At 52.9% G+C, this 20,769-nt stretch overlaps 2 protein-coding genes across 5 annotated transcripts in view; both read left to right on the forward strand.

Moving 5' to 3' along the window:
- Positions 1-58: 58 nt before the first annotated feature.
- LOC122382344 (Bloom syndrome protein homolog) lies at positions 59-15,399 on the forward strand. Its single transcript, XM_043367549.1, has 17 exons — positions 59-101; positions 1,557-1,678; positions 2,269-2,612; positions 2,814-2,977; positions 3,298-3,550; positions 3,791-3,960; positions 4,231-5,037; positions 5,298-5,400; positions 6,630-6,748; positions 7,191-7,423; positions 8,096-8,233; positions 8,485-8,716; positions 9,131-9,216; positions 9,578-9,720; positions 10,106-10,444; positions 11,512-11,711; positions 14,489-15,399. Exons 2-17 carry the CDS (start codon positions 1,593-1,595, stop codon positions 15,161-15,163), a joined length of 4,092 nt encoding a protein of 1,363 aa, XP_043223484.1. The 5' UTR covers positions 59-101; positions 1,557-1,592; the 3' UTR covers positions 15,164-15,399.
- Positions 15,400-18,792: 3,393 nt separating this feature from the next.
- LOC122382347 (synaptosomal-associated protein 25-like) overlaps positions 18,793-20,769 on the forward strand; it is a 35,973-nt gene continuing 33,996 nt past the window's right edge. For 2 of the 4 annotated variants that reach the window (XM_043367558.1, XM_043367562.1), the window contains exon 1: positions 18,823-18,970. The gene's annotated coding sequence lies outside the window, so the exon portion shown is untranslated. Of the gene's footprint in view, positions 18,971-20,769 lie in introns of all 4 variants that reach the window. The other 2 variants (XM_043367559.1, XM_043367557.1) reach the window with 2 other exon arrangements.

A 20,769-nucleotide genomic window follows, 5' to 3' on the forward strand; every position in this document is an offset into this window, starting at 1 on the left:
TTAAATATGGTTTCATTTTTTTTTGTAATGTTTTTCAAGTTCACGAACCGCGCGCAGAGAGGGAGTCAAGCGAGTGAAGCGTCTTGAGCCAAGAGTCAAGGGTGAAGGGCGGGAGGCTGTTTTCGATATAAGACTTGATAGTTTGTTTTTGGGGTTTACTAGTGCTGGGGTAACAATTATTCAACTTAACATAGTTGCGCTTGCGGGACAGCAGCAGGATGTTTCAGTTGGGAAACATGGCTTCAGCTTCAGCTTCTTGTAAATCAGCGAATGATAAGAAACTGTAGCCTAATAATGGTAATAGGGTTGAATATATTGCCAAATGTAATTATAAAAGAATGAGGCAAGAGTTTTGGGCATAGCCCATTATCCAGTCTGACATCTTGCAGTTCTGAAATTGTTATGGGGCCTTTGACAGGGCCCACAATTTTGAGAAATGATTGTGTGCTTTTACAATAAACTATAAACTTAATTACCTTTATTATAACAAGTTTGTTTTAAACTGCACAATAGTGCATTAGGAATGAAAATCCAACAATTTTGGAATTGAGTTTTTTGTGGCATGCTCGGTGCTCCCCTGCAGCGCCCAAGGCTGCCTTTCTGAATCTGTAACTGATATATGATGCTAAGGAAAAGAAAGAATTGTGGGTATTAGTAGAGCAGACGTCTTACGAAGGTTTTCCAACCAAGGAGAGGCGCTATGCCTGGAGGTACTTCTTTCTAACAAAACCTAAACAAACCTAACCTAACCTGACCTATAACCTAACCTACAACCTACAAACCTACAACCTAAAAACCTACAACCTACAACCTACAACCTACAAACCTACAGCGCCTCTCCTTGGTTGGAAAACCTTTGTGTGACGTCTGCTCTACCAATTCCGAATAGTGGGCATTTGGCCATAGGGACTGATGATGGTATATGTGAAGATGAAGTCCAAGTGGTAGGTTGTAGGTTGGTAGGTTGTTTAGTAGGTTAGTAGGTAGGTAAGGTTAGGTGAAGTAAGATTATGTTTTTTATATACTTGGACTTCATCTTCACATTCCCTGAATACTGTTGGGACTCATGTCATGAGCTGAAACAGCCCTGATGCTAGTTTTATCAACAGAACAATTGTGAGCTACCATTGTACTTTGCCTTAAGTCAACCTGAATTTTGGCAGACATTTGAAGAATGACTGCTCATATGAAAAATTATGTAAGCTCTATACTATCCTGAAATGATTTACCTAGCTATGCATACCTAATTCTGATATGCTGTGGCAGCTGTAATTCCTCAGCATGGCTAGCTAAAATTTTGAGACTCCAAGAATTAAATACCCTCTGGCTGTGAATATACTAAATTACTGGCAATTTTAGTGCCCAGCACTTGTGCTGTTCATTGTTCAATTACCCTTTTTCACTGAGTTCTTTCTAAGTAACTAGAGCTTGATTCTGGTGGGTCAGGCTCAAGACCTCCCTATCTAGTTTAAGCCAGATAGTCCTAATAGTCTGAGCTAAGGTATGCTGTTTACTGTTGTGTTCATTTTTGTTTTTACATTTATGTTCCTTTTCAGACTAGTGACTACAAGTATGCTTGCTAAAAAGTAATCATGAAGAAGTTCAAGTTCAAGCCTGTGAAACTGAAACCAGACAGCCATTCTAATGCCTCTGGGCAAAAGACACTGTCATTCAACAGGTATGCCTGAAACTTTCCTGACCTTATAAGTTCTTCCATGATGTCAAAATATCCAAATCAGCCAGCCCCATGGGAGCTAAAGCTGTCAACAGTTGGTTTGATTGTAATCATGGGAGAGAACACATTTACTAGAGCCTACAATTTCAGAATATTTTTAATGAACCTTGACCCCATCATCAAATGCTATTACCACCAAGCAATCCTTTCTCTCAGCTGCTCATTGGGAAGTAGATTATGATGACCACAATATAGCTGTGATAGACCCTCCCACTCTATGTAAATGGCATCATTATTTTTAGCACCTACCTTAAGTTAATCCATGAATGTAATTGATTAATGAAGGCTGTTCTGGAGTCTGAACTGAGAGTCTGATATAGGATTTAAGTCGTAATACCTGAGTAACTAAAGCCTAAGCTCTCAAAACTTGGGAGTTTGACTAACTGGCAATTTGGTGTTGTTGTGTCCTCTGCAATTAGCTCTGCTCAGCATGGTTTCTGCTCTGGAAAGCCTCCCGTCCTAGCAGATATAGAACTCGTTGATAAAACAGTGTTTTTTTTGTGAACCCTGATTACACTGTGCTATACTTTCAGTGGAAATGCTCCAGCTTTGCTGACAACCGACGCCAGGCGCTCATTGCCAGCAGCGTCCTCAGCTCTGGCCAATGGCGCGGCCAAACGGACATCACTGCCATTCACCGCTCCCGCTCAGCCCTCTGGCGCGATCAGACAGCCCGCACCCCCACCGGCACCTCCTGCCGCGTCCGGCGGCCCGGCCAAGAAGTCCTCTGCTGCTGCCAGGCCAGCGGCCTCCCCGCCCAGGCGGCCCTCCCTGCCTCAGACCGTGGCGGCGCCTGTCCCCGCTCCACCGCGACCTCCGGCGGGTGGAGCGGATGATGATGAAGACTTGGATGATTTTGACCTCAACAGCAGCTTTGGTGAGTGATCTTACGAGGCAAGCCACATGTTTTCCACACAGATTTCTCGATTTTTGATGTTTCATAGCGTATGAAAATGGCTACTAAGAAATGTAGACACTGGTGTTTACTTTAATCCCAATGATTTCTTTCAGCTATGTTTGTGATAACTTATAAACATCGCAATCCCCGAGCATTGATCCCGTTCCTTGCCTTTGCCAGTCTCGGCCGAGCCGACTCGCAGTGTTGGCCGGCGTCGTCGGCGTCGAACGGGAGTGCTGCCCAGCGACGGTGAGGACAGCGGAGACGACTGTATGCTGATCGGCAGCCAGGAGTTCACGGCAGCCGTCATGGCCGACAAACAGCCCGTGCAGCCGCCGGCGAAGGTAGGGGAGCTCCAGGATTCGAGCTCTGGTCCGAGAGGCGAGAGGGTCAGGGTAGTGACTAGTGAGTATTTGCCTTTTTGCCATAGCTGAGTCCGTGGGAATTATTTTGACTTTTAGGACCTTGTTTTAGGCCCTCATGATCAGCTTAATTTCGAATCAAATGCTGTCATTCCCCTTTCCGTCTCAGTGATTTTTTAATGTTTAGACACTTATGCGGGAAAATTGTGTAGGTATCCTGTCATATTTCGTTTTGTTTATGGGAAAGTAGACTGAAACGCCGTGACAGTGATCCCTCTCAATATTGGTCTCTTTCACGACAGCCACAAACATCGCCCGAGACCGGGCCCGGGCCGCAGACCGAGACCGTGGCGCAGCCACCCGAAGACATCATTGTGCCGTCACTGACGCCGCCGCCAGTGGGGCTGCTGTCGGGCCTGGCCGTCGGGGACCCGCCGCCGCCGCCCCCGCCCCCGCCCGCGCCCGCCGAGGAGCCGCTGCCGCCCCCGCCACCTGACATGGACGTCGACGAAGCATTAGAGTGGATGTCTTCGCCTGAGCCGGCTAGGGACACAGGTGGGCGTGTGGACGCGGGCGAGGGTCGTTGGCTGTGATGTTATGCAGTATATTCTTTTGAAATTTGAGCTGCTCAGAACAGCCTCTCACGTAAACGTCGTATGTCTCAATTATGATTTGCTTATCCGCCTTATGGTCATCAGCGGAGCAGCCTGCCCTTATTTGCCTTTTGTAGCCTGGCTTTCGCCACTACCACATCCCTGACAGCCGTGCCCCCCGCCCCGTTCGTTTCCCAAACAGCCGGCTGGCAGCACGTCCCCAGTCCTCCTACACCACAGCTGGAACCAGAAGACGATGACGTGATCGGCTCCTCGCAGCCCGCCGCCGAGCCACTGAACACCCCTGGCCCTGGCGGTAGTGGTGTCCGCACTACGCCGGCCGCCACCCGCCCGCCGGTCCGCGATTCGCCGGTGAGAGGAAGGGAGAGGCTTTCGCTCTGTACTCTGTCTGTTTTTAAGTCTTGTGGCTCACGTTTGTGTGTGTGTGTGTGTGTTTTTTTAGCTGAGTTTTCGTTTTCGGGGCTTTTGGGTCTTATGCTGGCACATTCCTGGTTGATGTGATTGGGTCAGGGGTTCTGTGAAAATCTTTGCACCAATGTCTTGCTGTTACATGTTCCGCTCTCTTTATTGACGCCTGTGCGCCAATTGTCAGCTGCTACACCTCCCGATCCTTCCCTGCAGGCCGCGGAGCCGTCGTCGACCGGAGTCAGTCCGCCGGCCCCGGAGACGCCGTCATCAGTCAGTCCGCAGGCCATGAAGCTGGCGGTCCGGCTGGCCGACATGCTGGAGGCGCTGCCGGCCGTCTCGTTGGACGGTGTGCCGGGACTGGACAGCGCCAAATGCCGGCGGCTGCTGGTGGCGTACCGGCGACTGACGGGTCGACCCGCCGCACCTGCCGCCGATCCTTCACCGGCCACATCCAGTCCCGGTCAGCTCCCAGCGGCCAAGGCGACATTCAGCACCGGCGTGTCAGCGACCAAGGGGATATTCAACTCCGTGCCTTCGCATGGCAGCACGACGTTTAGCCCCGCATACTCGGCTCCTAGTGCCACATTTAGTCCCGCTTTCTCGGCTCCGAACGGAATCTCTAGTCCTGCCTACTCGACATCGAGCGGAGTCGCTAGTCCTGCCTACTCAGCGCCTAACGGGATCGCTAGTCCTGCCTACTCGGCCTCCAGCTCGACCTTCTGTCCCGTCGCCCCAGCTCCGAGCACAATTTTCAGCCCTGCCGCAACATCAGCTCCCTCTACGTCATATACTCCCGCCTCCACATATTCCAACGGAACATTCAGTCCGGCTGCCTCTCGTCCCCTGGGGGTCCTGTCCCCGCTGGTGGGGGGCTCCCCCAGCGCGGCAGCGGCTGCCTTCGCCACGCCCCAGCCGGTGGGGGGAGCCGCGGAGCCTGCCAGCTATGGCACCGCCAAGAAGGACGACAGCGGCTCTGCCGAGTTCAAGAAGACCTACCCCTTCAGTGAGCAGATGACCAAGGTTCGTACTTACTGTCAATATTCTCACTTCTCACATTTCATGGCAACCAAATATCGTATTGGCAACCGCTAAAAACCCTCTGCTACAAGCTCAATGAGAGTGTCCGACCCTTGAGTCGACAAAAGGTGATAGCATACCTACTGATTGGAGCCACTTTGGTGACCAACAAACTATGATTAGCGTGGCTTCTGGCCTAAGAAATTAACTGCGTGCTCCCTATCTCTGTCGTGACCGTACAGCCAACCCGTCCGTGTTGGCAGGTGTTCCGTGAGATGTTTGGCCTGCGCAGTTTCCGCGTCAACCAGCGGGAGGTGATCACGGCGGCTATGCTCAAATACGACACCTTCGTGCTGATGCCCACTGGTGAGCGAGCTACCGCAAGGTTGGATCGAGGGATGCTGGAAGGAGGAGGGGGCAGTGACGATAGTTGGCGGAAGGTGGACGGTGTAGGAAGAGCAGGCATCGGTAAAATCCTTTATGAAAGGATTGCATTCCCAATCCACATTCCTAGTGCCGAAGTGGATTGCATTCCTACCCGCAATCCCCTTTTTTCACTTGGATTGTGATCAAATCCGCAATCCTTTTTTGCAATCCTGTTGTATTATTATGTGCACTAGTGGATCTGGGGGAGGGAGGGGGGCATAGGGCCGTGCCTCCATCCCCAAATCACACATTTCTAGTACCTAGTCTTGCGAGTAATTCCTATCTAAAGCACAGGTATTTTATGGGAAATATTTTTTGCCTCAAACACCCCCACATTTAAACCTCTACCAACCAGTGTTTTATATTTTTAAAACTCGCCCTCAAATACGTAATTTTGCCCTTCCTATGTAGTTCATCAGCGTACCTATATTATTTTGAGCGTTTAAATTAAAAGCGTTTAAATTATTTCAAGTTTCGATGTAAAGCCCTTGATAGCAAAGTACATTAAGCCGATGAAGCCGATCTCATAATTTTCAATCGCAACAAACCATTTCAAAGCACTAATCAAACACAATCCGGATTGGATTGCAAAAATTGGAAGTATGATGCAATCCAATCCGCAATCAAATCCTGTTTTTTGGAATGGATTTCAAATCCAGGTGCAATCCACCAAAAAGGAATGCAATCAGGATTTTGCAATCCTGCAATCACAATCCTTCCGATGCCTGAGGAAGAGAGAGTTGAGGAAAGAAAGGAGGGGGGATGAACGATAGTGAGTAGTTATAGACGATGGTCGGTAGACGATTAACGTGGATGGTAGATGATTAGTCGATGGTCGGTGGACGATAGACGGCGGATGGTGGACAATGTATGGTGACTGACCATGTCACCATCGAGTGGTGACTGACCATGTCACCATCGAGCTATTAGGATAGCCATGCGGCTCGATCGACAGAAACTAGTTTGATACCCCGGCGCCTTATTGTAAATTGCCTAACGCTTTTCTATATTTATTCATATGTTGCCTGTTGCCAGCAAACCAGTCCCTTGGCTTCCGCGGTCAGCCCACCCGCTACATATCATCTCTTTCGCTCAACCAGTACCGCTCCCCCCCCCCCCCCGCTATCCAGTGTGCATGTCTCCGCTCACCATCGGCCATCCCTCGACAGGTGGCGGTAAGAGCCTGTGCTACCAGCTACCTGCTCTGCTGGACCGGGGTGTCACCGTGGTCATATCACCGCTCAAATCGCTCATCCGAGACCAGATCAGCAAACTCAACTCTCTGGATGTGAGTGCGGCTCAGAAACGTTGTGTGCGGCTCAGAAACGCTGAGTGCGGCTCAGAGACGTTGTGTGTGGCTCAGAAACGCTGAGTGTGACGCATGTGTGGCTGCGATACTGTATGGACTAGATGGCTGGATTTAAAGGCTAGGAGTTTCCCAACGATGCAGTCAGGATTTCCTCTCGATCTATTGGTGACTCATACAATCGCATTAAATGGGCTTGGTTCTACGCAGTACGCACCAGATAGACTCTGCTGATACGCGTCTTGAATGGAACAGTGCCAAATCAATGAATCTACAGTTCATGGTGTATTCACTGGTTTGTTCTGCGCTCTTATAACTGATAAATTTCCGGAGGTATTTGTACCTCGTTTGTCCACGCCCGGCCACGTCACCCATCCCTAGTTTGACCCTCAGCCGTCTGACTCACCCCTCCCCCCTGGGTCAGATCCCCGCCACGCACCTCTCCGGTCTCAGTTCGTCCGGCTCCACGGGACACAGCGTGTACATGGAGCTGAGTCAGGCGCGGCCGGGCGTCAAACTGCTCTACACCACGCCCGAGATGGTGACGGCCAGCGGCCGGCTGCGGGACGCGCTCAGCTCGCTGTACAAGCGCGGACTGCTCAGCAGACTGGTGGTGGACGAAGCACACTGTGTGTCACAGTGGGGACACGACTTCAGGTGGGTGACAGCCGACAGGTTAGGGGTGTCTAACCAGCGTGTCTCCAGTGGGGACACGACTTCAGGTGCGTGGAAGCGGAGGGAGGGAGGGAGTGAGAGTGTCTAGCGGGGATGTGTGAATGTCACAGTGGGGACACGACTTCAGGCACGTGAAGGCGGAGGGAGGGGTGTCTAACCAGGGCCCAATCTTACCAATGCCGTTAATAGGATTTGGCAGCACTGGCCGGAGTTTACGGCACTGATATGAAAGATATCCTTTTTATTTACATCCAGCTAATCTTGCCGAATGATTTTGATAGCGTGAATGATTATGAATGTTGCCTGAACGAATGAATAAGTGAATGTGGAATAGTTTTGAATGCTACCAAATGCCGTGAATCCGTGTTCACGGCATTTGGTAAGATTGGGCCCAGGGCTGTGTCTCCAGTGAAGCACGACTATGAGTTAAGGTGGGTGAAAGGACCAGGGGAGGGGAGGGGGTGTCTCGGGTTGTCTTACAGGACTGTGTCTCAGGTATGTTTCAGGTGAATGGAAGGGAGGGGTGTCTCATAGGACTCACATGCCACATGCTTTTGTGGCGTCAAATGAAATACCTGACACCTCTAACTTTTGCAGCACCGTTCCGACTCCCCTGTGCGCCAACTGACGCCGTCCGTCTGTTGTGCCCCGCAGGCCGGACTACAAGCGTCTGAGTGAGCTGCGCCGTCTGTTTCCCGACACACCTGTGATGGCCCTGACGGCCACGGCCACACCGCGTGTCCGCAGTGATATTCTTCACCAGCTGGGACTCCGGCTGACCGGCGTCAAATGGTGAGAAAACGGGGTGCTAACTGGTGAGAAAACTAGGTGTCGAGTGGTGAGAAATGAGGGAGCATCGAATAAACATCTGAATGCGTATTCACTATTCATCGGTCCTGCTGGTCTTGATTCCATTCTGGTAACTTTTAATTAGCTTCAAAAATATAGCATTGTTAATGATAAGTTTTCTGTGTCCTCTCTAGATTCCTCCTCTATGTAAGCTAGGCGCCAACTAATACGAAGATTGCTTCCGTGGCTGGCAGGTTCGTATCCAGCTTCAACCGCTCCAACTTGAGATACGAAGTGCTGGAAAAGAAGGGCGCCAAAGTGACCACCCAGGTGGCCGAATTTATCCGGGAGCGCCACCCGGGACAGACGGGTATCGTGTACTGTCTGTCGAAGAAGGACTGTGATCGGCTGGCTGCCTCGCTGCGACAGGAGCGGATAAAGGCGGCGGCCTACCACGCCGACCTCACCGACCCGCAGCGCGGCGAGGTGAGAGGGATGGGTGACGGGGAGAGGGGGGGGGGTAGAGCAGGGGGCTGGTCGAGGAGTGAGAGACCTTCATTAGATTGGAGAACGGAATGAATCTCAGTGAGGATCTGATTTGAGCCTCGTTGGGTTTGATAATCTCTCATTGGAGACAGGGCAGGGAGCCGTGGTCTAACTGCAGCTGGTTAATTCCAAGTGGGAACTAGATATATCTGTAATGAAATAGCAATAGGTCAGTCTGAAATAATGCTTTGAGCTGCAGGATACTGTGGGGAATGTGGATAATATCGGGAAGTGTTTCCCGGCTCCCACTGACTGTTCGGTCACCGGTGAGCTCCATGCTCTGTTCCCAACGAAAATCGGTGACCTTGCCCTCCCCGTGTGACCGTGTGTGATCTGTGCTTCCCCTGTGTCCAGGTGCAGGACCAGTGGCTGGCCGGCAAGGTGAAGGTCATCTGTGCCACCATCGCCTTCGGCATGGGCGTCGACAAGCCGGACGTCAGGTGGGTGAGACATGCCATGTTTACTCTGGCTCAATTCAACGTGTTCTTAATGCCAAGATAAAACTTCTCACTGGGGCGGTGTCTGTCGTACACGGTAACCTGAACCGGCGTCGCCATCACTGTCCACGCTCATACGATACTCGACACTGCTTCTCACTGTCAACCGCTCGGCATTTTTAGTTTACCACTCAGTACTCACCAACAGCGTTACTGCGGCTCTCACCGTCCACTTATCACCGTCAAGTGTCAACTGCTCACCTCAGTCCATTGCTCACCATCATTGCCACTGCTTCTCACCATTCACTGTCTTACTGCTCACTGCTGACCCTTGAGTGCTCACAATCACCCTGGCCTCTGTCAGGTTCGTTCTGCACCACGCACTGCCCAAGAGTCTGGAGGGCTTTTACCAGGAGTCTGGCCGCGCCGGCCGGGACGGCCTCAAGGCCGACTGCGTGCTCTATTACAACTACAGCGACGTCATCCGCATCCGGCGGCTGCTGGCCAGTGAGTGCGGGGACGGCCGGGTGTGCCGCGGGGGGGGGGGGGGAGGTAGTGGCTGTGGGTTTGCCTTTTCTCCGATGGGGTGTTGTTTAGTCAGAGAAGTTCCTTCGTGGATTTTTTTTTAGTGTAGCGAATGTACGGCTTGGATCCCGCCTACTCAGTCAAAGAACCTTGCACGTCCATTGTATCTTCAAGAATACGAACCGCTCAAAGTCTTTGGAACGTATCCTGCTCGCTTCTGATGCTACGTATATTGATTTGATTCCGTAGTGCTGTTTCAGCGTTCACCATAATGATCAGTGATAATTTTGAAAATAACTACAACCTTCAACTTGTCGACGCGCTCTTCTAAAGCTCAATACACATGACCATACAACTTCGCCGGCAGAGAGTCGGGAGAACGCCGAGGCGCACAAGACCCACGAGAAGAACCTGTGGGACATGGTGCGGTACGCCGAGAACCTCACCGACTGCCGGCGCGCCTTAGTGCTGCACTACTTCGGCGAGCGGTTCGACCGCGCTGCGTGCCGCGCCTCTCCGGCCACCGCCTGCGACAACTGCCGGCGACAGGGCGGCGCCGGGCAGCGCCAGGACGTGACGTCACTGGCCCGGGACGTGGTGGGCGCGCTGAGCGAGATCCGCGCGCGCACCTACGGCGGCAACTTCACGCAGCAGCAGCTGGTCGACCTGCTGAAGGGCAGCAGAAACAAGAAAATGCTGGACAACGGTGAGTCGGTCGGTGGTCGGGTCGGAGCCGACTCGTGGCGTGATTAGTCTGTGCACTGTTACTTGTCGCTGGAATTTTTAGAGGATTAAAACTTAAAAGCAAATTTTTCCAATTCCCTTGCCGTTTGAAGAGTGTCCAATGGTGCGTTATTGCTCTTTAGCCCCGCATTTTACGCGTTTTGACCTTTGCAGATGTACGTTTATTCAACACATCAGTTTTCGCAAGCACCATGGAAATTTTTCATACACCGTACTCTTCACAGGTCGATTTCTCGACATGGGCTGCAGCCTTTGACAGGCAGCTGTGGTGACTGAGAAATATGTAAATGTGTGGTACGAAATTCATTAGTTTTGTACATCGGCTTTAGATGCATTTTTTGTGTCTTCCTTCGCTAAACCGTAGCTGTTTCATTTGCATGGCTCCAATGAGCTCCATATCGACATTGTCCAGGAACTTTATTTGCTGACCCGTGAATATTTTAGAGTTGATCGTGTTCAATTTCGTGCTTCGCCTATATATTCAGTTTGATATTTCCCTGCGGCCTCTTTTTACGCTGCACTGTGTTCTAAAGCTTGACTCACCAGTACCAAGCTGCTTTGGAGTTCCTTACCCTAACACCATCTCACCATCAGCATGCATCTGGTGTGACGCCATAAAGCCACGTCCCTCACTGCGTTTGAGTCGTACCATGGACATTTCAGAGTTTCCAACTAGTTAAAATAGACAAAAAAAGAGGAAAAATGGTGTAAAATATAAAAATGCCAAGTGAGACATCCCGAATGAAGCATCCCAAGTCCCAAGTCAAAAAGATAAAAATCATATCTTACGTGAAATTTACAAACTTCTTGTTAAAAAGAAAAATCATATCTTACGTGAAATTTACAAACTTCTTAATTCACAAGTTGCATTTGATGTTACACATGTAGACCTAAAAAAAACTATCACCGTCGTGCCGCGAAGTGCTCCAGCCATACCGGCAGTCACTAGTCCTCGTAACCAGTCCCCCGTAAACGTAACCAGTCGGCAGTCATCAGTACTCTCCGCTGACCCACCTCCCCCTGCTCCAGGCCTGGACCGTATCCCGCTGCACGGCGCGCTGAAGGACTGGGAGCGGGGCGACTGTGAGCGGCTGATGCGCCACCTCCTGCTGGAGCGTTACCTCGAGGAGGAAATGGTGGCCGGCAGGGAGGATATCGTGAACGCCTACCTGCGCCTGGGGCCGCGGGCCGCCGAGCTGACCGGGCCGGCGGCCGGAGCGGACAGAACGGTGAGGTGGAGGGAAGCTGGGGGAGGGGAGGAGGGTACGTATATCGGCGGGTACGTGATGAAGGAGCACTTTGCTCCCCGAGGCCTCGGGGAGACGCTGTCCCCACGTGAAGGGGGCTCCGTCCGCCGCCGGACCCCCCGAGCGAGGACACGGCGCTCTCACGGGAACCAGACCGGCTTCCGCGAGGAGCGGACCCACGGCGGCGGCCGTGGTGACCCACCGAAGCAACGGCCCCACGGCGGCTCCGCACCACCACCGGCTGGCGCGACACGGGAGCGCGCGCCCTGGTGAGCGCGGGCGTGCGAGATGTACCTGTGGAGGAGCGCCTGCACGTCACCATCCCGCCGTGGATCGATGACACCAGGGTCCAGTTCAGACTTGACATCGGCAACCACATCAGCCGCACAGCACCACCCGACGTCCGGCGGGAGAGAGCGGAGGAGCATCTGGCCACCCTCCCAGACGACGCCGTATGGGTGTGGAGCGACGGCTCGGCGGAGGGAGGTGTCTCAGCCGGAGGGAGTGGAGCGCTGATAATCCTCCCCTCAGGCGAGGAACACGAGCTCCGAGCCCCTGCGGGCAGGATATGCAGCAGCACCCGCGCCGAATTGGTGGCGATCCGCGGGGCACTGGAGATGCTGCTGCGGCTGGAGGGCGGCCTGGCGGAGAGCCCGGTCATCGTCTGCGCCGACTCGCAGGCGGCGCTCGCCACACTGGCGAGTGGGGCTGGGAGCCAGGCGACAGCACTCGGCGCCGCCGTATGGCGACTGCTCCTGGCGCTCACGGACGGAGGACGCCGAGTCTTCATGCAGTGGATCCCAGCGCACTGCGGAATACCCGGCAACGAGAGAGCGGACGTGCTGGCTAAAGAGGCATCCAGCCTGTCGCAAGACGCCGTCCCAACGGACGTCCGCTCGATGGTGAAGGCAGTCGGCCGCTCCGCCACCAAGGCATGGCGTCGCAGCTGGCCAGACAGCTTCTTCAAAACCATCATGGGAGACCGGATGCCGATGCCGGTGCTCCTGGAGTCTCGCGACGAGGCGGTCAACGTCCACCAGCTGCGGGCGGGACACTGGAGCCGCTCGCAGAGCTACCTTCACAGAATCGGACGCCGCCCCGAGCGCGACTGCCCACAGTGCAGTGATCTGGCCTGCCCGGCGGCGCGCTGCCTGGTGTGTCGCGAGGGCCCAGACACGCCGGAGCACGTGCTGCTGAGGTGCCCGTGCTTGGCTGGCGCGAGGCTCCGCCTACTCGGCAATATCAGACCGGACCCTACGCAGCTTCGGGACGGCGGGGCCGTGGCGGCCTTGAGCCGCGGCTACCTCAGTCACCAAGAGCCGTTGGGCTACGGTCGGCCGTGAGCCGACCCGGGGAGACCAACAACAACAACAGGACACGGTGCTGCCCTTCAAACCGTGCTTACGGCGGGTCAGTCAGTGGATGGCCAAGGAGGCGGGTCTAGCGGACCTCCCACGGGAACCGCTGGCCCTGGTCCCGGAACAGCCGCCGTGGACCAACCCAGCAGACGCGGTCACCTTCCGCCTCTCCCTCCCGCGCGTCACCAGAAGAGACGACCCACCCGCCGTGAGGAAAGCTGCCGCCCTCGAGGCCATAGCCATGGTCAACCCGGACTGCACCATCTGGTCCGACGGCTCCGCCAAGTCCGGCACCAGGGACGGAGGCGGCGGTGCGCTGATCCAGCTGCACCGGGAGAACCGCGAAGTGGAGACATTGGTACCGGCGGGCTCGGTCTGCAGCAGCATGCGGGCCGAACTCGCAGCGATGTTGGCGGCGTTCACCTGCCTGCTGGCACAACCGGGAGAGACCAGGAGCCGCATCAAGACATGCCTGCTGTGCACCGACTCCCTCTCCGGCCTTCAGTTACTCCAGCGCGGACCGGAGGCCCAGAAGCTGGTCCTCGCCGAGCGCGTCTGGGCCGCGATGGGCTCACTGGGGGAACAGAACACGGCCATCATCCTCCAGTGGGTCCCAGGCCATGCCGACATCGCCGGCAACGAGGCGGCAGACAGGCTGGCTAACCGTGCGGCGGCCGAGTGTGCCCAATCGGAGACGCCCATCGATCTGGCCAGCGCCCGAACCGCCATACGGCAGCGCGCCAGGGAAATGCAGGCCACGCGTGCACACCGGCACCCGCACCCCCAGCCCACGCCTGGACTCCAAGACCTCCCGCGCTGGGGGCAAGTGACCGTGTCGCAGCTGCGGACCGGCTACTGCCCCCTGGCACGAGCGACGCTCCACCGTCTGGAGCTCACCCCGGACCCTCTCTGCCGGGAGTGCGGTGCCGAGGACACCGTTCGCCACCTCCTCACCGAGTGCCCAGCATTCGCCACCACGAGACGCCGGCTCTGGGGGGGACCCCTGCCATCCCTCGACGAGGTCCTCTCCGGGCCGGCCGGCAAGATAGTTGAATACATTCGGCGGGTGGGGCGGTCCGAGCCGCCGCTCGACCAGCCCCCGTCCGACGCGCCTGCGGGCGCGTCCACGTGACGTGCGACGAAGAAGAAGAAGGGGAGGAGGGAGAGGGTGAGGTGGTCATTTGTGGGCGTGCCCTCTGAGTTGTTCTTGAATTTGGCAGGTGCCAGACAACCTACCGCCTGTTACTGCCGGGCTGCGATGAACAGGCTGTACCGTTCAGTGTTCAGTCCTCATAAACCGCACACTCGTTCACTTCAGCCCATATTCTACGTAGTATGTAGCCTGCTTCGCATGCTCCCCCACGGTCTGACAACCCTCTGCTGTATGTCCCCTTCTCCCAGGTGTGGTTCTCGCGGTCTCGGAAGCAGACCGCGTCCACCGGCGGCGGTCGGTCTGACTCGGAGGGCGGTGCCGGCTCCGGCGACCCGGAGCGGCGCGCCGCCGTGCGGGAGCTGTGTCTGCAGCAGCTGACGGAGGTGTGCCAGCAGCTGGCGCGTGCCGCCGCCGTGCCACCGTCCACCATCATCAACGTACAGGCACTACACGAGATGGCCGACCGGCTGCCCACCTCGCGCCAGGAGATGCTGCAGATCACACACGTCACAGAGGCCAACTTCGCCAAACACGGCGCTCGTCTTCTGGAAGCCATCCGGCCATACGCAGAGGAAGTGGCTGCTATGGACCGGGAGGAGGCGGCGGCGGCCACGGCAAAGGCCAGCACCAGAGCGGCGCCGGCGGCGGCCGGAACAGCCGGGAAGAAGGCGCCGACGGCAGGTAAAGCAGCGCCCCGCCGACGGCGTCGTGGGGCGGTCGGTGGCGGCGGCACCCCGCCCGCGAAGAAAGCCAAGACGGGCCAGTCGTGGGCGGCGGCGGCGGCGCGGAATAAAGCGGTGGCTGTGAGCCGGGGACGGGGACGGGGCGCGCCGGCGGGCCGACCGGCGACCTCCACTCTGGGACTGATGGCGCCCCCACAGCCCAGGTCGTTCCTCGGCGCGCCGCGGATGTCACTGCTCTGAGCTTCGGCTGTCATAGTGTCAATGTGTCGGAGTGATTCGGTGCCCAGGGTGACTCCGACACGCTGATCGTTGTTGGAAGGTTGTGAACTATTTTATATACCGCATGTGTTATGACGTACGCTGACTCGCCTGTTGTTGAGATGACAATTATGTGATTGTGATATTTGCATTGGTTTTTCACTGCCAGTGACAGTCTTAGGCCAGTGAGGAGAAATAAATATTTCGCTTTTACCTTACACCACTCAATGTTGAATGTTGATGCATGCATTTCTGGTCGAACCTCAAAGAGTACGGACATTCACACAGACATTGACAATGTGGTCTTCCCGTGCTGCACAAGACAGGATGCTGATTTGTATGGACTATTGTCTATTGACCTTTCACTGGAGCTGATACCTACTGCCATGATTCAGAGTGCTACCTTCTGTCATGGCACTTTTGGACCACAAACCAGTTATCAAAACTGATATAGCAGGCCAGAGACACGAGAGAAATCGTTAGTTTTACGCAGTTTACGCTCCCTGCTTAGCAAGACAAAGACCAGGCAGACCAAGACTTGCAAAAGGCAGAAGGCAACGTGCAAAAAGCGAACATAGATAAAGAGATAGATATACATGGCAGGGCTTAGGACGGGCGGACGTAGAGGAAACATTGGTACTAAGACGTCATACTAAATACTTGTGATGTCATTCAGCTCGCTGTAGATCCGTGACAACTGTAAAATATGCGTAACCTTGATTCTCTATTCTTTCACACGCCCCCCCGCTCTCGTAACCGGACAAATCTTCGTATGGCAATTCTTCGTCGCGCAATTCCTCGTCCGCATTTCTTCGTCCGCAAATCTTCGTCGGCGCATTTATTCGTGTCGCATAACTTCGTCTCGCATTTCTTCGTAAGCGCAAATATTCGTAGCGCATTTTTTCGTATCCGCATTTCTTCGTACGCGCATTTCTTCGTCAAGCATTTTTTCGTCCACGCATTTCTTCTTCTACGCAAATCTTCGTCCGCATTTCTTCGTCCACGCAAATCTTCGTCTGCGCATATCTTCGTCCGCAAATCTTCGTCCCCGCAAATCTTCGTCCGCAAATCTTCGTCCGCATTTTTTCGTCCACGCATTTCTTCGTCTACGCAAATCTTCGTCCGCATTTCTTCGTCCACGCAAATCTTCGTCCCCGCAAATCTTTGTCCGCAAATCTTCGTCCGCAAATCTTCGTCCGCAAATCTTCGTCCGCAAATCTTCGTCCGCAAATCTTCGTCCGCATTTTTCGTCAACGCATTTCTTCGTCCACGCAAATCTTCGTCCGCAAATCTTCGTCCGCAAATCTGTCTGGACTGTGCCATCTTCGTCTCCGCAAACATTCGTCCACAAATGTGGTTGAATAAAACCATGAAGAAATATCAGACCATCAAGTGAATGACGAACCCAGCTAACAATTTGCCGTTGACTTACATCGTGTTCCGGCCCGCCCCAGTAATGAGTAAACATGCCGACGTCGGCCCAACGTCGGTTCAACCTCGGCCCGACATCGGCTGGACGTCGGATATGCCCGCATGTTCCGACGTCCAGCCGAAGTCCAGCCGACGTCGAGCCGACGTCGGGCCGAGGTCGTTTGCCGAGGTTGACGAGATCGTTTGTCGTTGGACCAACGGGGCCGACGTCGGCATGTTTATTGGGACAACGCGCCAAAAATATCAACCGGCGGCGGGATTCGAGCCCCCCAGTCGCCGACATCGGCATGTTTACTGGGACAACACGCCAAAAGCATCAGCCGGCGATGGGATTCGAACCCCGTGTCATTTGAACGCGAGGTTAAAGCGCTAACCACTACACCACGCAGCCAGACAGCGAATTTAGTTTGTTTTGTTGGGTTATGCCCTTTCGGTCTGACAAGACCATTTCAGAGCCGGAAGGATGATAGGATGGAGACATTGGTCTTCTTGGCGAGCACCCCGGGTCCAGTTCATGTTGAGTCCCTGGTCCCATTGCTGTTACGTGACACTTACTGGAAAGGGCGACCCCACAATGGATTCATATAGCCACTCTTACACACCTGCACCAAATGGTGTTTATAAACTCATGAAGTGTGCGAAGGAAGAACTATTGTGCCAAAGCACATTTAAGTCACTTTTATATCGGAGTCGATTTCTGAAGGAACCGCGGGCCGGAACACGATGTAAGTCGCTGATACCAGCCGCGGGCCGGACGTCAGATGGTCGCGGGCCGGATCCAGCCGTCACCCACCTGGCCGGATCCGGCCCGCGGGCCGAAAGCCGACCCCTGACCTAGAAGGCCTTAAAATCGGGTAGTATCGGGTAATCTGCGTCTCGTAACGGCGCACACGCTCGTTTATTCCGCGACGCGCTAGCTCCACCAGTGGCAAAGCGGCGATGGGGGGGGGGGTCGTACCCGCCCCCCTCGGCCGGCGTGTATGTAGAAAACAAATAGGTCCGGCGAGCAGTAGCGGCGGAACACCTTCAATTAGGGGGGGGGGGGCACGGCACTGCCGACTTTTAGTCTCATTCTTTCCATGCAACGCCCATAGGGCTACTGTTAAAAGGCCAAAATTAAAGAGAGGAACGGTGCCCCGGTGCCCTCCCCGTTCCGCCGCCTATGCCGGCGAGGGTACAAGATTATATTGTCATTTATCGACCGCGAAAAAAAGAATGTCCGGGAGAATGATATGGAATGTTACAATTGTCGGCTCCCAAATACAATAGCTTCACCTGACTGACCTCATCTACCTGACTTCAAAAGTTTCGATCATCCATTCCCATGCATTAAATTCGTCATTCACTTGATGGTCTGATATTTCTTCATAGTTTTATTGAACCACATTTGTAGACGAATGTTTGCGGAGACGAAGATAGCGCAGACAAAGGTTTGCGGACGAAAATATGCGCGGACAAAGATTTGCGGACGAAGATTTGCGTGGACGAAGAAATGCGTGGACGAAAAATGCGGACGAAGATTTGCGGACGAAGATTTGCGGACGAAGATTTGCGGACGAAGATTTGCGGACGAAGATTTGCGGACGAAGATTTGCGGACGAAGATTTGCCGGGACGAAGATTTGCGTGGACGAAGAAATGCGGACGAAGATTTGCGTAGACGAAGAAATGCGTGGACGAAAAAATGCAGACGAAGATTTGCGGACGAGGATTTGCGGGGACGAAGATTTGCGGACGAAGATATGCGCAGACGAAGATTTGCGTGGACGAAGAAATGCGGACGAAGATTTGCGTAGACGAAGAAATGCGTGGACGAAAAAATGCTTGACGAAGAAATGCGCGTACGAAGAAATGCGGATACGAAGAAATGCGCTACGAATATTTGCGCTTACGAAGAAATGCGAGACGAATTAATGCGACACGAATAAATGCGCCGACGAAGATTTGCGGACGAAGAAATGCGGACGAAGAATTGCGCGACGAAGAAATGCCATACGAAGATTTGTCCTGGGCCCTGTTCGCTCGCTGTTTTTATATCAGCGTGCTGTCGGTTTTCCCCATATAAGGAAGTTATTGCTGGCGCGGCTTGGCCTCTCATTGGTCTAGCGAATAGACCACTTGAATTCGACCAATGAGGAGCCAAGAAGTAGCAGCATGGTCGCAGCCTGCTGATAAATAAACGGGGTGCGAACAGAGCTCTGGAATCCCCCGCTCTGCGTCGTGTTGTCTCTGTTGTCGTCTCCTCATATTTTGATTTTTAACTGTGGCGTTTACAGGTGATTCAAGATAGCTGAGAAACTGTTAAAGGGATAACGAGCTGCACATTTCAGCAGCTTGACAAGCCATTCACTCCACTAAAGTAAGTCAAATTGTTTCGATGCCGTTCATGTAAAGTTCAAGTTTCGGTCCAGTCCAGGTCAAGGTCTGATGGTTTGTGTTTGGAGAAATTAATTCGATTATTATGATAAATATTTGTTCATGTGGCTGGTTGCAGTTGCACTGAGCACCACTGACCACACTTTTACTGGAAGCAGTGTTGGCTGGAAATCTGATCATTCCGAATCCGAATCAAAATGCCGGAAAGTGAGATGGTGAGAGCTTCACAATGATAAATATTGGTGTCAGATTGTAGTGTCTGCCTCACTGATAGTATGAGGTGTTGTAAGGTCACTGAGATAGTTGATGCAGGAAATGAAGAGGACATGAATTTTTTGAGTTTTTGGGCTACTGCGGAGTGCGGATTGGCAGAGATGGACATTGCCTTGCCAGGTGTATATCATAAAAGTATGCCACAAAATCCACACTTCACGATCATCACAGTCATCTTTATACAGTAAAATATAAAACAAAACATGATCTAACCTTGACCTCACCCTCTCTACAACCTACAACCTACTAACCTGCCACCTACAACCTTCAGAATCTGCTGTGGCATATGTGTGGCAAATATGAACTGTGGAACATATGAATGCCCCCCCCCCTCCCACCTTGCCTCTTTGTGGCCACACAGTGCTGGTGTGCTGTTGTAATGATTGCACTGTGTACCCATTCGCTCCATTATTCTATGTAACCTGGGTTGTTTTGTGGTTGCTTGATTGTCTTTGGTGGTGGCAAGATTGTTCAGTGTGACTGGTCATCACTAAGTTTATAACTGTGTGTCCAGACTACCTTAATGACATTCGCTAATGCATGACATCTGACAACAGTAGGTACATAAGCTAGTTACTGTTATAAATCTTGGGGTTTTCATAATTGGGGTAGGTACTTCAATGAACATTTTATGAGTTATATAGTTTTTATCTGGAAAAGTGCTAAAATGGGCTAAGGATTTGATTTTGTTTATTTGTTCACCTGCCATTTCTTTGTTTATAGGTCCTATTCCATAATAATTCAGAAATGGAAACCTATGTTTTCAATGAACATGTGAAGTGTTTCACTGTTAACACCTGAACAAAAACTGGTAATGGCTGTAAATGGAACATGATCAGGAATGCTTCTGTTTAGTGGTGTTTGTACTGGATTGGTTTTGTAATAGCATGCTATTAGTGCCATTTGAGACCAGCCTGCACCAACATGACACCTCAGTGTCTTGAGGCTGGTAAGTTATATACATGTCATGCTGTCCGCATTCCAAACATCACCATTTTTGGTGTTCTCCAATACAGGCATGATACACCAACATTAAATGATATAGGCATCTGACATGAGATGCATATTTGTACTTATATCAACATTTCTGACTTAGGGTCTCGACCTCCATCCATAGCTCCAATCAGGCCTGTTCCTGGTCAAATGAGCCTGACCCTCGTGAGACCGGATATCGGGGTTGCGGAACAAGATACCGCTGCCTCTCTCAGTATCTCGATAACGGTCTCTATCTGGGATCGGGCGTCGGCCTTCACTATCAAGGTCGGTGGCGTACACTAGGCTTTGCCGTTATCTATCAGAGGTTTTGACACGGCTTCAACTTCTCTGTGGCACCTGGGAGTTATTTGTCGCTCGCACCGATGTTGTACAGGGTCTTTCATAATGAATGTTATTTTTAAAACGCGAAGTTGAACGTGTTCGTAAATAATAAAAGCATAAATTTTATATTTACTTTATTGCAAATTTTTTGGAATTTCTGTTGATGTAATTAAAACTGTCACATTTCACGAA

This window comes from Amphibalanus amphitrite, unplaced genomic scaffold (assembly GCF_019059575.1).
Source record: "Amphibalanus amphitrite isolate SeventyFive unplaced genomic scaffold, NRLGWU_Aamphi_draft 000138F_arrow, whole genome shotgun sequence".
In the NCBI taxonomy this organism is placed as follows: Eukaryota; Metazoa; Arthropoda; class Thecostraca; order Balanomorpha; family Balanidae; genus Amphibalanus; species Amphibalanus amphitrite.

Coding starts and splice junctions, on each gene's coding strand:
- LOC122382344 (XM_043367549.1), top strand. CDS start 1,593: ATGAAGAAGTTCAAGTTCAAGCCTGTGAAACTGAAACCAGACAGCCAT. Junction 5,038..5,297: donor TCAGTGAGCAGATGACCAAG/GTTCGTACTTAC, acceptor CCGTGTTGGCAG/GTGTTCCGTGAGATGTTTGG. Junction 9,721..10,105: donor CATCCGGCGGCTGCTGGCCA/GTGAGTGCGGGG, acceptor CTTCGCCGGCAG/AGAGTCGGGAGAACGCCGAG.